Source organism: Numenius arquata, chromosome 6, assembly GCF_964106895.1.
Source record: "Numenius arquata chromosome 6, bNumArq3.hap1.1, whole genome shotgun sequence".
Lineage (NCBI taxonomy): Eukaryota > Metazoa > Chordata > Aves > Charadriiformes > Scolopacidae > Numenius > Numenius arquata.
Genome location: NC_133581.1, coordinates 24,844,717 through 24,862,036, shown reverse-complemented (window position 1 = coordinate 24,862,036; position 17,320 = coordinate 24,844,717). Strand labels below are relative to the sequence as shown.

The 17,320-nt window shown below is 41.9% G+C and overlaps 1 protein-coding gene across 1 annotated transcript in view; it reads left to right on the top strand.

Annotated features, from left to right (window-relative positions):
- HIPK3 (homeodomain interacting protein kinase 3) overlaps positions 1-9,282 on the top strand; it is a 76,280-nt gene extending 66,998 nt beyond the window's left edge. The window contains exons 13-16 of the mRNA XM_074150049.1: positions 259-399; positions 2,986-3,221; positions 3,501-3,628; positions 5,251-9,282. Of these exons, the coding sequence (XP_074006150.1) occupies positions 259-399; positions 2,986-3,221; positions 3,501-3,628; positions 5,251-5,727 (982 nt within the window). The 3' untranslated portion in view covers positions 5,728-9,282. The remainder of the gene's footprint in view (positions 1-258; positions 400-2,985; positions 3,222-3,500; positions 3,629-5,250) is intronic.
- Positions 9,283-17,320: the final 8,038 nt, after the last annotated feature.

The window sequence follows — 17,320 nt, the reverse complement described above, 5'->3', positions numbered from 1 at the left end:
ATAGTATCGATTCAATAAAAAATTTATTCACTTAGTAGGTTTCAAAAAAATGCACGCTTAGTCTTTGCAGAATTCCAAAAGAACTCAGAAAAGATTTAAAATCTGGTTTGGATGTAAAAGAAGCAACGTTGATTTACATTTAAGGGACCTTCTCTAATATTTTCCCCCTTTTTGTTCCATAATTACATCTCAGTCAGTGGCACAGGGAAAGAACGTGCAAGAGATGGTATGTTTGCTGACTTTCTTTTTGTGTGGTAGGTGTAAAGGTAGCCTTGACTGCGAAGCCTGCCAGAACACCCTGAACATTGACCGCGTGTGTTCTCTCAGCAGTCCTGATAGCACTCTGAGTACTAGCTCCTCGGGACAGTCCAGTCCATCTCCTTGCAAGAGATCCAACAGGTAAAAAGCTGTGCTCCTTTCCATAAAAAGAAAGATCCTAGTATACAGCAGACTCAGTTTATAATAAAAAATGCAAAATTTTTGTCATGTTGCCATCTGGTGAGGCTAAGTGATGTGTTTAAACATTAATTTACTGGCCTACAGTTGCACAGCAGAGACTGTTCTTTTATCGCCTCTAACAGATCCGTCTTGCTATGTTGGAAGTTTTCAGAATACTGAATGAATGGTGTTTATACAGAAAATATAAACATGTCGCATGCAACTTCCTTTAGAACAAAATTCTTCTGAGGTGGCAAAATTAGTTAAGCCAAAGTAGGATGTGACAGATTTTAAGTTACCAGAACATCTTTAACTTTTGCTCATTCTTCAGACACAACTGCTAGATCCAACAACAGAAGTATAGTAATGGAGCACGTGGATAGATTTTTCATTTTTTAGGGTTACTTGATGTAGAAGATAATCCCAGACAAATTTCTGCCATTTCTGGGACTTGGGAGATACTGATATAAAAAGTTGCCAGTGTTATATAGATGGAATAAACCAGGTATATTTCCCTGGTCCTGTTTTCAAGCATTTGTCATTTCTGACTGTAAAACAAGAGAATAACTAGAAGCATTTGAAAAATTTCCATTCAAATGGCTAAATTTTAGTAAAGATTTAGGTAACAAGGTGTGTCTTGTTCTAGGAGGCATCAGGTAGATAGAATTATCAGACCTGGTTGATAGAATTATCAGACCTGCTTATGATATTTTTTTAATATCACAACATCAAAACTTTAGACAAATTTTTATAAAGACCTGCTTGATTTTACAGTGTTTTCTTTGGATTGCAAGGAACTGACCTGTAATTCAATTCCCCTTTGTAATTCAACTTTATGTCAATAGCAGAGGAATGCGTCAGATTCTGGTTTTGTTAGCATTCGACTTACAGTAAGTCATATAATTAGTAACTTGAATAAAAATTTAAGAATATAAAAATATAATTATTGCTCAGTAGTTGTCATAGTATCACTATTTGTTACTTAAAAAACTATTCAGAATTACCTAGCTCTGTTGACTAAAACTTCAGATTTTTGTGCTGACCCTCATAGTGTCAAAGTATTTTTCACAAAAATTAAATGGTTTTACTTATATTGTCTTAATTTAATCACCGCGCTATAAGGACATGTTACATTAGCTATAAAATGAACAAAGGACTTGACCATATGGTTAGGGGTTAGTGAATTCACTGCTGTTCCTTGCTTGTTTTAAGTTAAGCATGCATTCCACCAATTTGTAATATAAACTGGAGTTTTCATGTTTTTCTAGTTTATAGAAATTCCTAATTCTCATGTCTATCCTGTCTAACCAGGAACTTTGTTTGCATCTACACTTATTTATTCATCACCCCATACCGTTCTTTATACCTCCATTAAGTGAATGATGTCTCTTGCTATCTATATAATCCATACCTGGCACAGTCCCAGTTGAGGACTAGTCAAATTTCTTTTTTTGTTGTTGTTAGTGATGCGTCTGTGATGTATCTTTTGCTTGTGTAATAAATAAGACATAAATGAGATTAATATCTTTTCTGGCAATATACCTTGTTGTAAATTAGTTTCCTTTCCCAGGTTGTTTACTACTTGCTGCCTAAAAGGTATTTGGTTCTGGTTCCACTGATTGAACTGTGGTCTTGCTTCTGGCAGCTGGCGTTTACCGTCTTCTTAGCCCTTTCTTCTTCTGATACAAGCGTGGACCTTCAATAAATGTTAGCAAAGGCTATTATTACGAGTTGATTTCTCCACCTCTTCCCCCTTCTAGCTGCTTCGGTAAAAACAATTGCTGAATAAATGAGTTTGCACCACCGGACCACCATGGATTTCACAGATCACAAGTGCTAAAATAGCCGCCGTGTAAATAGAGGGTTGCATTTGTCTCCTTAGACTAAATCTGTGAAAAAGAATCTGACAGTCACGCACAGGCAGTGCTGTCTGCAGGAGATTCGGAGAGACCTAATTTTTCAGTAGATAAGGTCTAGTGTGGCTGCTGGTGGTTGATATGCAGATGAGAGGGAGCTGCCTGCCGCTGTGCAGATTGCTTCCTCAGCGCTCTTATCCCATCCTGACTCTGGTGGGCCCCAGGGATGGCTTTTCAGAGGCTTCGGGATGTGGCTGATTTCTAGGAGGAAATTAGATCAGTATGTTCTCATTTGCTGGTGTAATAACCATCCGGAGAACTTTATGTTTTGATTCAGGAAGAAATGAAATAATCTTCTTCAACCTTTTATTTGAACTAAAAATCTAAATTTTGGGTGGTTTATAAGTACAAAATTATTTAAAAAATAAATTACAAAGTGGATGCAAGTTGAGTTACACATCTAAGTCTTTATGTAGAAGCGACCTCCTCTCTCTGAGCCTTGCAATTTATAGGTAGAATGAGTTTGAATATTGAACTGCCAGCTGAATGTCTGCTCATATAATTAAAATCTAACATTTTTAACCAACTTTGAGTAGTTTCACTTTCATAAATTTTACATGGTAATTTAATAAAATGCATCTATGTTATGAAAATGTATTTGTTTCAACGCAATAGTTTTATTTTTTGATAGTATGTCAGATGATGAACAGGAAAGTGGATGTGATACAGTGGATGGTTCCCCAACTTCAGACTCTTCAGGACACGACAGCCCATTTGTGGAAAATGGCTTTGTAGCGAATACCAATAAAAATAAGGAAGCAAGCGCATCGGTTAATCCTGAAACCAAATCAGCTCTTTGCACGGTAGTAGTACCACCAATGAGACTTGAAAACAGGTTACATCTTGATGAACAGATGGTGAATACAGGTAAGTTAGTTCAGTTTTGTTTTCTTTCTATACCTAGAAATTCTCTTCTAGAAAATTGAGTATTTGTTCAATGACCATAAACATGAAGATTTTGACCTACTCATGTATCTGCTAATCTGTACTAAACATTTCTAATTTGTGTTGGTTTTCTGCTTTTATCATCAAATTTTATTATTTCTCCCTGTATGCTGAAGCAAATGAAACTTTTTCTAACTTTTGTTAGAAGAGAATAGTGACAACAAAACCGTAACATTGTTCATTTTTCTTTTTTCTTGGAAGATGCTTCGTGCCAGCCACTGAAAAAGGGTCGGTCTGTCCTGGGAAGAATAAACCAGTCTTCTATTGTAGGAAACCGTCAGCAAAAACTGACATCAGCATTCCATCAGCAACATATAAACTTCAGTCAGGTATGTGTACTTACTCGCATCTAAGAAGTATTTTTTCTGTCTTGAGGTTCCAAACATGCTGAATGCTCACAATTTCAATTGCTGTCAATGGCAACTGCAGGTTTTCAACAGCTTGGTTACAGAAGTGTTCAAATCTTGAAAAATGGATTTCAACTTACTGGGCGAGTCATAAGTATCTTCCATTTTTGGTCATTCTCTTAAAGCAGCTGACTTTATTTTTAAAAATGATAGAAAAGCCACACTGGGAAAATTATCAATACCTACAAAAAATCAAAGCATGAGACAAAATGAAAAATATATCTTTTTTTTCCCCTATATCCAAATGCTAAAATGCTCGTAGTGTGCAGTTGAAAACTGGGGCTATATTTCAGTCTGGTTACATTAGTAGTGTGCATGAAAGTGCTTGTAGTTTGAGTATCCAGAGATGAGAGGGAGCTTAGCAAACCCAGGCTTTGCTACCAGGTAGCGGAGCTGGGGGGGAGAAGAGGTTGTGATTGTAGTTCAGTCCAATGTTGGAAGATACCCACAGTTAATCTAAAAGCTACTTTTATCGTTGCCTAACATAGAAAATGCATCTGCTGTGGCTGAGAACTGAAGTTAACACGGCATCAAGTTTAAGCCCCTTTGTAATTAATTAATATTGAGCTATAGCTGCATTGAGCATTTGGTTAGATATCTGGAGGTACGTTTAATATAAAAGCAGTACCTGTTTGTCTAAGTCTAGCAGAGTAGCTGTGAATATTAAATTGTAAGTTAAATACTAAATGCAAGCATGCTATACGTAGATAAGAGGATTTACCAATAATGACTTCAATAGTTTAGATTGAAAGAAACATTTGGGTGGGTGACACAATCTTCCCTTCTGCGTGATTATGCAGAAGGATTGGTTTAATTAATTCTAAGCAAACCTTAATATGATCAGCATAGTATTAATTTTTAATCTTTTTAATGACTGCAGCTCCTCAGCCTCTTGGCAGAAAGTGTAGAACGTTATTTTCATTACAAAAATTTATGCTAATCCTTCCTTCTTTGGTAGATGCCCTATGTAGTTTGAAGTCTGCATCATGTAATAGGAGTAATTGATTTTTAGTCTTTCTCTTTATAACTGTTAATGATTGCCACATCTTCCTGTGATCATAGCCCTAGACTTCTGTTTGCCTAGTTGTCTCAGATATTTTCAATCCGTTTATTATTTTTTCTGCTCTCCTCTAAAATTTCTCTCCTATTTGTCCTCTTTGTGCCTCATTATGGTGCCCAAACTGAATGCAGCACTTCCAATTGATGCCAAGCCAGTGCTGAGTAGAGTGGAATAAGCACCTTGCTCATGTGATACATGGTATTTCTGTTAAAACAGCCCAGCATGGCATTTTACCTTTTTTTTTTTTTTTTTTTTGCAAGAGCATTAAAATAACTTGTGTTCTGTTTACCATCTCTTATTGTCAGATTTCCTGTCTGTGCTACTATCTAAATAGCTAATTTTTTTTTTTTGTTAAGCGTTTAATTATTCCTGTCTCTATATTACTCTCGATTTTAAGTTGACTAGTTTTAGTGCATTATTCCATTTTTCAAAGTCTCTTTATTCTTGGAAATACTAAGACCTGCCCATTTCTGTGTGTGGACAGGTTCAGCACTTTGGGTCTGGGCCGCAGGAATGGAACGGAAACTATGCTCATCGGAGGCAGCAGGCTTACATCCCAGCCAGCGTTGCCGGTCACGCTTTCTCCCTTCCGCAAGGAAGTCCAAATCACACTACCGTGCACGCGCATCTCTCTGGAAGTACCCACCTTGGAGGACAGCCTGCTATTCTTCCCTACCCGTCGTCGGCACCCCTTAGTACCGCTGCCCCTGTCGCCCACCTCCTTGCCTCGCCATGTACCTCAAGACCCTTGTTACAACATCCAGCGTACAATCTGTCTCATCCCAGTGGTATAGTACACCAAGTTCCAGTTGGCATAAATCCCCGTCTCTTACCTTCCCCAACCATTCATCAGACTCAGTACAAACCAATTTTCCCACCGCATTCGTACATTGCAGCATCACCTGCTTACACAGGATTTCCATTGAGTCCAACAAAACTCAGCCAGTATCCGTTCATGTGAGAACTCAAATACAGTATATTGAGGAAGCTCAATGATACAGAAGTTTGATTTAAGAAGAAACATGGTATTTATTAAATATTAGCCATGGCACAACAGGAAAACTATTTTTTTGATTCGTGTAGACTTGGGTGCAATTTAAACAACTCTGAGCTTTAAAAAAAACTCACTTTTAATGTGTTTTGCACATTTGGTATAACTTGTCTTTGGTCATGTTATCTTCTTATATAGTAACTTTAGACAGGTGACTTACGGGAGCAGAAATCTGGTTTTGCTCCTGCTATTTTTTATAAAATTGCCTTCTAACTAGTGCAAGACACGTCTACATTTGGGAAGCCATTCAGTGTACAGAACTAGAGCAACAGATGCACATATGTCAGCAGTACAGTGTAGAAGTAAATTGTTTGTATTGCGTATCTTGGTGTTTAAATGTTGAGTCACTTATCTAAAAGTTGAGCTGTTGTTCTTCACATTGCATGTGTCTTTTGCATGGGCAAAAAAAAAAAAAAGCCTAAACATTGCTCTTAAATGTTGTTGTCCTAATAATCTCAGCTGCATTGTAAACTGTTCCCACACATAGTGCCTTAAATATTTGAGGTTGTTAATGTTATTACTTATATATAAATGTTGAGGACTGCAGCACTTAAAAATTCAGATCTGCTGTTTTTTTGATAGCGTGATGCTCATTTTCGGTTTTGTGTGGTATGATTTTAGTATTGGGTGTGTTTTCCTTATCAAGAAGGCAGCATGTTTTGCTGTAGCCGAATTTTGCTGTCTTTTTTTCCCCCAGAATGATCTAGCTTCAAGACAAGACTTTAGTAGTGCTTAAGAAAAGTTGATTCAGTAGCTATTGAGTAGTGACACACAACACAGTATTTCATACTGGTAAATGGAACTGCAATACAACCTAAGTAGTTTATTTTAAAAGTGTTTGTCTAATTGGATATAATAAAATGTTTAGAGGTGCGGTAGGCATGACTGACTAGCTAATGAAAGAAAAAGCCAAGTGCTCATTGATCCATGATGTGGTTTCATCTTAGCTTGAGCAAACCATGCAGTATTTAATAACTAGTAGCAGAATATTTACTATTGAAGCTTGAAAAGATGTGAGTTCTTTGTGTGCAATCTTTCATTTATGCATGGGAGAGATTTTAGTCTTTTTACATGATAGTATTTGTTTTAGCCTGTTGCGGGTGTTTGCTTATTTAATACATTCCGTCAGGGACGTAAACTACATGCTTTTTGCATTTTTTTTTTTTTTTTCCTTAGGAAGTGTGTCTTTTTCGTTTTTTGTTTTGTTCAAATGAAGTTGCTTTTGCAGCACCAAAGACTTAATCATCCATTTCCTATAAAAGGTAGCTACTTTTTCATAGACCTCAAGTATACTGTAGTGTAGAGATGGGATTTACGGAAGGTATAAAGCTGAGGCTGTGTTTTAGCTTATGGGCAAGTAATAAATTGTATCATTTATCTTGAATGTATCATAGATAAGCTGCTATATAATGATTGCCACTTCAGATAGCTGTGAAATTAGGTGATTAACTAGTTCTTTCTTAGCCTTCTAATTTCTGTACAAGTCTAATTATATGAAATAGAAACCGGGTTTTGGGTTTGGTTTTTTTCTTTTTCTAATTTTATTTTGTTTTCATGTTTGAAGTGTCGTAACTACTATACTGTAAATGATGGAAGATGATTGCATATGTTTTTTTGGGGTGTGTTATTTGCATCAGTATTTTATCTCCATTAACTTTGAGCTCATCACTGCATATAAGTGGATGTATTGATGTAATTTAATTTTTTTTATGTTTTCATATTGGCATTGTGTAGACACTTAAAAAGCTGCATCTTGCAGGCTTGACTTAACTTTTTTTTAAAACAAAATCTGGAATACAATCCTTGCAATGTTGACTGGAATAAGAGTGCAAAGCATTTGAGTTTAACTCTGTCAATAAGCTAATAACTGGTAATTTTCTTTACTCCACTAACACAAGCAGTGTTTTATTTAATGAATGTCTGAATGTAATAAATGTGCCTACATTTGATTTATTTTTTAAGTAATAACTAAAATACAACAGTATTAGATCATAAAAAAATAATAAAAATACCAGCAGTACATTTTTAATCACACTGAAAATTAAGAAACCTAACTTTTCCCAAAAGTTTCAGTGTTTTTAGTAATCAACTCTATGCATTTTGTACAAGCGTGTGTATATAAAGTATGCATTAGAAACTAGGAGTATCCTGATGAATTTGAAATCTTATCAACACATATATAAAGCCTAAAGATAGGGAGTCAAGAAAATGCTCAAATTGGATATCCACCTCACCACTTCAAACTTGTGCTATATGGTCCAGCAGATAGTTTTCTGTTCACTCCCTTGTGTTGGGGAAGCGACGTTTTTTTGGTGCTTACTCCATTGCAGGCAATGGACACACCAAGAATCACCAATGCAAATGGAGGAAATGAATTTTGTATTGTGATAACAACAAAAAAAAAATTGCATTTTTTTTTTCCTGGGGCCATGGGGATTTTCATTGGTCTAATGTATTTACTGTACTTTCTTTTTACTGTGCTTAAGGTTTTAAGCTAACGTGCTTGTTAAATCGACACAATTATCTGTATAACACAAGAGTATCCTATCGTATGCAGGAAAAAGTTGCTGTAAATGCACCCCAAATTAGATCTGCTGCTCTTCCTATGTGTTGTAATTCTAGAAATGTCTGCATTTCAAAGAACGAAATATTTGGGATCCCGCCACAGCTAAAATTCAATATACCGGGTGACTTTTCTCCCCCATCCTGCAATACACTCAGAGAGAACGGACTCTTGTCACTGCAAGTGTCCGGGGCCCATCTGCAGAAAAAAATAAAAGCTTTCAGGGCAAAGGCCTTTTCTGTGAAAAAAGTCATCCTCTGAGATGCATTTATATACATTACCGTTTTAATGCCTTTTTTAAATAAAACACTGCATGACTACGGAATTGCATATCTGCATATTACTTTAATTTGCAAGATTTTATATTAATTTCTTGTGTTCGGTTTTTAACTTTACTTCAGGGTGTTTTATTGGTCAAATATGCTACTGTATTAACTTTTTTGGTTTTAATTTTTAAATTTTCGGTTTTTACTGCTAATTAACTTGGTTTGTGTTAAGTAAAAGTTAAATCACACTGCAAGCTGTAGGAAGACTTGTTCTAGAAATACCCAGTGATAGAGACTTGATTAATAAGTTTGAACTGTTACTGTTTAACAATTTGTAGACTTGTGGCTTTTTTTTTTTTGCTTTGGATTTCTATGCTACACTAGTTGGCCATGTAGCAATTGCACTGTGCAATATTACAATATGAGGACTGGGAAAATTTTTTATGGATGTAATGTCTCTTACAGTTTGCGATAGTATTTCTTTCTAGTTCTCAGTGATTTAAATGTGACCAAGCCTTCTGTACTTTGTCACAAAAAGCGGGTTTTCCAGGTGACTATTTTGGTGAGTGTCAAAATAAGAATTTATGGTGTATTACTGTCGAGATTCACTTTGAATTAAAATATATATTGCAGCAGATGACTTTTGGTGGCTTTCATTTTTTGCTGTGTTACATCAAGTCTGGATTAAGGTATTTCCCAATAGAAATTCACAGGGAGGGTTCTAAAATGCTGATATAACCATTTGACTAATCAGCTCTTCTTTCTGAAATTTTAAATTTTATTAACTTTCAACGTTTGCTTAGGAGGATCTTGAGAATCTGCCTTTAGCGTAGCCAGACCTTGAAAGTTCTTTGTTCTGGATGTCCCACATTTACGACCTTAGGAAGAGGTTATCTGGCCCAGATACCAGCAGGTACGTTGCTGCTGCTGAAGCTGGTACCGAGCCTGTGGCAGCTGCTGCTTGGCCAGCAGGAAGGTGCTCCCGCTGCCGCAGGTGGCCCCGCGCGGTCAGTGACTCCAGATGGCCAGCCTGGTATGGACCAGACGTCCGTGGAAGGCACATTTGCTGGTGCCGTTGCCAGCCAAATGTGCTCCTTCTGCCATGGGGTTGCAGCGCGTCCTGAGATCCTAGTGCTTTGGAAGCTGTCACGACGCAGGCTTTAGGGTACGCATATTTATGAAGTAGCACCATTTCTGTGCGTGACATCCCGTTTCAGGTGCTGTCGTGAATGAAATGTAAAAGACTGAAGTGACGGTGCAATGTATCTTTGATACCAAAATATTTCAGAATCGCCAGAAAGCTTTTACTTTGCTACATGTGAGGTGCCGCCATTACGGATCTTTCACCGTTGTTTGCTCGTTGGTGGAAGTTGGTCGTGCTGTCTGCAGAGCTTGTCCTGCAGCACTGCGCCTTCAGCTACAGGAAAACGCATCTGTCCAAATTCTACAGACACCTTTGTTGCCATGAAAGCTGCTTCCTTTTAATTCTTTACACTTAGACTTGCGTGGTGTTGACTTTTCAATGGATGTTGATGTCGCTATCTATGTCCCACATTTCCCGTAGAAACTAGGGCTACTGCCTTGGTGCATTTTGCACTCTCGATTTTGGCAACATCTAACAAGGAGAAGCTGCCTGAGCCTTTCAGAGGGAACGCGCTGTCTGTGCAGTCCTTTCTGTTCTTGCTTTCTATTAGTAATAATGCCTGGCTTTCCCCTGTGCTCTTTCCCGTCCTGTGGAAGGCTAGGACCAGGACAGAGCAAGCAGTCTTCCTCTCAGCTGCCTTAAGGATGACTAACACTGGTTTAAAATCTGCTGCGTGTTTTCCCTGTCACTAAAGGCAAAGGACAAATTTATACTGCGGTTGTGAGAGCAGATTCATTCAAGGAAGAGCTTTCAGAAGTCAATGGGGCTGTCACATGCTACAGATCGGTAGTGGGACAGACTGGTTCAGGGTGATGCTGTGTTTTCTCAATGAATTAGCCTAGGTTTTCAGCTGGAGAGATGATCGGTCTCTGGGAGGCAACAGAGAAGCTACTGTTGGTGTCGCTCACAAAGCAGGACAGTCCTGACGATCGTGGTAGATTCCCATTAATCGCTGCAGCTGGTGCATGCAGTGACTTCAGCTCCTGTAATGAATGGAGGCAGCGTGAGTCAAAGCTTTGGTAGGGTTGTGAAACGCGATTGCTCCCCGCTTACAGAGCTGTAGCTTCCTGATAGGCCTGTGATGTTTGGCATGCCTGTCTCCTGTGCTGCAGAGCTCTGGGGACCGCCGGCAAAATGCTGTAGCCCCTCCAGCCTCTCTTTCCACGCTGAACGACACGGTGACTGAACTGGTCAGTCTGACATCCTGCTGTGCAGGAAGGCATATTGAATCACGGGTAAGGTTTGACGGTGATTGATGTTAATTATATCTTCCTACCTTTCCCCTGTAAGAAGGTGCATTTTATCTCTAAGGAGAGTTGGGTACATGCTCTAAACAGATTCAAATAATTCTAGCTGGCCCTGTCTTGGGGAACAGCACCGACTATTCCTTGTTAGATCTATGAAACTTTGTGCTGAGAGGCTGAAATACCCACTTGAATGGATTTTTCTCCTTAAATCCTGAAGTAGCAGATTGGGAGCATCTACACCCTGTAGGCAGAGGTGTCTGGAGACTGGACTCCAATCTGTGGTTGCATTTGTGGACTGAGATGTTAATAAATTTGGCCTGTTTATTCATCAAAATGAAAAATGCTGACTGTTCTGTTGCAACGATAGAGACCCTGGCCTGCCACCTGCTTCATGGAGAAGTCACTACATGGCTGCTAGTCTCTTCCTATCTATGGATGAGATTCTGACCTGTGGATATCTTTGTAAAGACAAGCAAGACTCAAAGCGGTTGTGGTAGGTCTACTGCAAGCAAGGCAATTTTGGATCTAGATTTTAGCCTCATTTCAACCAAAGTCATACAGATGATGTCAATCTATTGCTCTTGGGCAAAGGTAGGAGAATCCATGCAAACATGAATTTCAGTCTCAGTGTGTGTGGTTTATTGTTATGCAGCATGGTAGAGTAGTACTCTTCCCCAGCGAGAGACATATTGGTCCTATGGAGAAATACTCAATACATCCCCTCGGCCAAGTAGGGTAGACCTTCATTGGCAAAGCTCATCTTGATTCTTTATCCATAATGAGACATCTTTCCAAAATCTGCACTACTTTCTGGCATGAAGGATTCCATAGCTGAGAGGAAACCAGGTTACAAGTATGTGCACTTCACCTCCCTGTTCCACGCGTAATCTTGGAAGGGACTATATTGGCAGCACATGTGTAATGCTTACAAAAAAAGGGTACCAGGTAGCAAGTGTACAGGGCATGTGCACGCTCTAGCAGAACACCTGTGTAGGAAAGAAAATCTCAGCGCCAAGCCTGGATGCACAGATACCTCCCAGGAGGCTGAAATTGCCTTTCTGGAAAATGAAGACAAATAGGATTGGGAAAGGTAAGTTTAGGAAGTAGTTAACTGCAGTTACTTGGTAAAGCTGAAGTGTTTTTTCACTAGCCGTAAGAGATCTTATCCAGACATCATTCTGGAAAAGATGCATTTTTTAAAACCCTTTGAAATAACAACTAAATCTGCTAGGGAAAAAAAAAAAATGTATTTTATACATAATACATATATCTTCACACACATATATGCTGTGTAATGGGAAATTAAGAGGCGACTGTAATGGTTCAGAGTTAGATCAGGAAAAAGCGCTGACAAAATTAACTTACTGATGGTTCTATTACAAAGATTGTGTTATGAGAAAATCTAGAAAAATATGAAAATGATGAAATGGGTTTTACACAGTACTCCATAAAATTAACAAAAGGTACCACCAGAGGGCCCTGCACTAAATACATTGGCCCTAAATAAACTGGAGTGATGAGTAAGCTATCCATTTTACTATAATAATCATACAACTGCCATCTTTTCTCTGTGGATAGTCATTAGCAGTCATCGTATGGAAGCTAATTTTGCATAGAATGAATTAGTGATTTGAGGGAAAAGTGAGTAAAACTGCACAAATGGGACATATCAGTGGCCGAGTAATTGTATTGCTGACATTTGGAGTGTGCTAAACCGGTCAGATAAATACGTAATTATGGGTCATCATGACTTTGGGGGTACTGTGAGTAGCTGGGCGGCAGGATGTCAAGCTGTGGCTAGCCCATGCTGGGGCTTGCTCTACCTCAAACCTGGCTTGTAAGAATTTGTCAGAAAGACTACTTCTTGCTTTCTGCTGGAATTTCTGGGAGGCTGAGACAGCTTTCCTTCACGTAAGCGACGCTGCACCCTTTCAGAATCAGCTCTTGGTGTCCTGGGGAGCACGTTCTGCCCCAAACCCACCTTCACTTTGCTCCTCCTCCCACCATCACCATCTGTTGCCCAGATACATGGTCTGGTAACTAAAAGAACTCAAGAATGCAGTGCCAGGAAAGAGAGTGACATTAGAATAAAAAATTTACATTACCTCTGCTGAAAATGCTAATTAGAGAAAACACTAAACAAATTGCCATGGTATTTGGTCTGGCTGTGACAGGCAGCTTCTGCCTCTTGCTGGGGCTCATCTCCTCTGATGTGCATAATACATTTTATGTGCCAGTTGGTCCCCAGGTGTATCTTTAAGCATCCCAGAGACAAACCTTTGTCCTTTGAAGCTTCCCTTTCAGGCTGAAGGTCTGAGCACGGTCATGGGCAGGGACAGGGTGGCCAAGTGAGTGAATGCAGAAGAGGGGTGACAGGAGAAGACCTTTCCTGTGCTTGCGTACTGAGTGGCTGAAGGTGTAGCTGCCCATTTCACAGAATCACATGGGGTTGGAAGGGACCTCCGGAGATCATTTGTTCAACCCCTGCGGTTTGCTCCAGCTTCTTCATTCTCAGTGCTGTTTTCTGCACTCGCAGAAATGCCCCCAGTGGTGCTCTGCGCTGTGGCAGGGCTTGGGCTGCCTCCCAAGAAGAGGTCCTCGCTCTAGAGGTCCTACCTCAAATAACGAGGGTCATCTTTGGAGATGTCCTGGCCCGGAGACTCACAAGTACATCAGCCGGCAATAAACGGCTCCCAAGGTGAGCGGAGAAGGACACTTAGTTTCGCCAGGTCTCAGGACCACTGTGAGCGGGCACAGCTTCGTTTACACCCACGAGGTAGCGCTGGGCACAATTGCTCCAAACAATTAGGGAGGGAATCAGGGCCAAGAGCTGTTATCGCGTTCAAGGGAAGGCATGGAGTGGGGGAGGCCTTCCCCCACCACCCGTCCCCTCCGGCTGTAGAGGCCGCTGGCCCGGGGGACCGGCACCCGCCGGACAGAGCCTGCCCGCCCGCCCGGCCTCTCCTGGCTTCCCGGGGAGCGGCCCCGGGGCGGAGCAGGCGGCTGGGGGTGTTCGGGGTGGGGGTGGGGGGTACCGGGCACCCCTCGGGGGCGGCGGAGGGGGGTCCCCGCGGCCCCGGCAGCGCCGCCTCCGCTCCCCGCCTCCCCGGCGCTGGGAGGGCGGGGAGCGGGGGCCGGGACTGGCGGCGCCGTGAGTGAGCCCTTTGTGGATGAAGCTGCTTTCGGCGGCGATCACCGCGCCGGAGCCGGCGGGGCCGCGCCGCCGCCGCTGAGGGGCACCGGCGCCCGGGCAGAGCCGCCGGCAGCATGCGGTGCCTCCCGCTCTTCCTCCTCCTCCTCCTCCGCCTCCCCGCACAGCCGCTGCTCTAGAGCCCGGCGCGGCGGGGCGATGGGCAGCGCTGCCCGCTGAGCCGCGGCGGAGCCCCTGCGAGGCGCGGGGATGTGGCGGCGGGCGGCGGGCGGCGGGCGGAGCGGGCTGAGCCCCGGCGGAGCGCCCGGCACCGCTCCCCCCCGCAGCCCCCCGCCGTCGGGCGGCGGAGCGGGCCTGGCCGGGGCCGTCGTGCTGCTGGGGGTGATCGTCGCCCTCCTGCCCAGCGCCCGGGCCGAGGCGGGTAAGGAGCGCGGAGGGGGCGGCGGGGGCGCGGGGGGCCGGGGCGGCGGGGAGCGCGGCTGTCACCGAGCGCCGCTGTTACCGCCCTGCCCGCGGAGAAAGGGCGGCTCTGCGGGGAGGCTGGGGCTCCCCTGCACGGAAGGTGCCGCCGCCTGCGGAACAGCCTCACCTGCTGCAATGGCAGAGGGTCCCCCCACCGTGCCCGAGCCCCGCTTTCAAAGGCGAGGGATCGCAAACGTGAAATCCGCCTTGTGCCGTGTGGTACCGCGAGTGGGGGGAAAAGCCAGGCTCTTCCTCATTGTCTCCCGCATCTTTTTGTAACCGCTCTTTGAACAGAGGCTCATCCGTGAGCAGGGGATGCTCGCGTTTTCTGCCTTCTCCTGGAGGCAGCCTGCGCTGCATTCATCTCGCTGGGCTCCCTGGCCAAGGCACAAATAACAGCTTTTCTTATGGGACAGGCTGGCTGGGTCAGGGCTTGTTCCTTGCCGAGAAAGAGGGACGGGCAGAGGCTTTTGTTAAACCAAAGGATCGTCTCTAGTGATTCTGTCCGTGTGTGGCGGGGAGGAGGGGAAGATAAGGAGGGGTTAGGAGAGGGCAAGCTCTGCCGAGATCTGAGTGCTACATCTCAAATGCAGCTGAGAGCTCCAACAATTTCTGGGTTATATTTTTCCCGTTTCCCTTGACTTTTTGAGTCAGGCAGTATTCTGCGCTCTCCCCACTTCTTACAGCAGTCGATATACTCAGTGACCTCAATGCAGAGAGGATGATTGTTGCTAGTAGTTATTGTATGTGCCAGATACAGATGCCAAATATAATTCTAAGGCTATGCTAAAATAATAGAAAGAGGCTAAAATTGATATATGGCTAGATTAATCCTATGGATTTAAGGAAAGAGCACGGATGTGGATCCACATTTTGAAGCTGTTAACATGAACGTACAGTAATCATATACAATTGATGTCAGTTTTATAGCCATAATATAATACGGGTTCTTGTTTGCAGGTTGTGGGTTGGTGGAGCAGTACCTCATACTTCATTACTTGTTCTGAGCATGTAAATACTGTGGTTTGATTTATCTCTATAAGATAAATTGACCTGTGATCAGAGGAATGGCTAATTTTTTACCTGTGCTTGACAATTCAGTCTGGGTTTCACATGAACTCTTTCACCACATCTAAATTATGAAATTTATCTTGGAGGTAGCCAGTCTCCCAGACCTGAATTTTAAAAGCTGAGGCATTTCTGACAATGGAACAAGACACTTCTTCACCCTTGACCACTTGATTCAGTGGATCAAGAGTAGAATGAAAAGTATTGATATTCTGTTTCTTCCTTTGTGTCTGTATGTCTTTATGACACAGCCATTATCTGGATTTTAAGTGAGTAAATCCAATAGAGTTAAAAAATACATTTGTAGGTATCTCATAGCCCTACAGCTTGAAAAAAGAGAGGTGAGAGGGTAGAGTAATGCCAAACCAAATACATAATGCTAGTATGCATAGCACACATGGTGAAAAATACTGTCACCAACAGGCGCTACCCGGGAATTTTCAACAATAAAGTACTTACGTTAAGGTACTTAATCTGTTGTAGTTAATAGCTTTGAGCATTACAGCTGAGATTGCAAATAAAACTTTATTAGTCCTATGCAGTGTTTATCAGTAGTTATGATTGCCAGGGTGGATGTAGATCCACCTGAAAATCTCTGTCTTCCAGTGAGATAGAGCACATGAAATGCTGTCTGCCATTGAAGTCAGGGGCAAAACATGTAGTAGAGACAGATATTCAATCAAGAACATGAGATTTTGTCTAAGAAGTTTAATCTCTGTATGTTTATGTAGGGCGGGCTACATATAACTCTGGATTTCTGTTAAGCAAACGTGCTTCTACTGATTTCTGTGATTATTACTGTAATGCACATGGTCCATGGAGCAGGTCTACTACCACAAAGTCCAAGTGGTGTTACATGATGCGTTACACACTGGGAAGAGCATATCATGCACTGTTTTTACTACAGCTTTCTCCACTGCCAAATATTTGCATCTTTGGCAAGATTATGTCTGTACATACGTACCCACTTACAGATAAACACCTGGTTCTTCTGTTGGGTTTACGTGCAACATGCGGCACCACTGTGTGTGAAGGCAAAGCAGGGGACTTAGGGCATGGAAGGTAAAGAGAGAAGTTTTACTAGTTTTGCTAGTGCTTCAGAAGACAGCACGTAAGTTTTCTGATCCCTGAGTTGACTTGAAATAGCTGTGGTAACAGTATTTCCTTTGACCTCGATAAAAATTCAACACAAAGGAAAGAGAACTCCCTGGAAAGAGATCCTGACAGGACGAGGCATTAGGCTACCGGAGAGTAGAGAGATTGATTATCTCTGTGTTGGGGGTTGAGAAACAGACCTCAGGGCTGGTCAGTGCCTCCTTGGGACACTTTCATCATCCAGTGCAGAGTGATTAGGTTTCAAACAGCAGATGAGAAGCTTTATTTTTGATTTTAGAAGTATTTTATACTTCTTTAGCTGGATACACACAAAACTGCTCAGTGACACACAGAGTTAATAATTAATTTCCACAGTATGTCATCCCCAGGACCACCTCTTGAATTTGGGTTGAAAATAAAATTGCATTGTCCACCATAATCAGGAGTACATAACTGTGATTTGTGATGGTTTATAGAATAGCAAACATATAGAATGTGATTTATGAT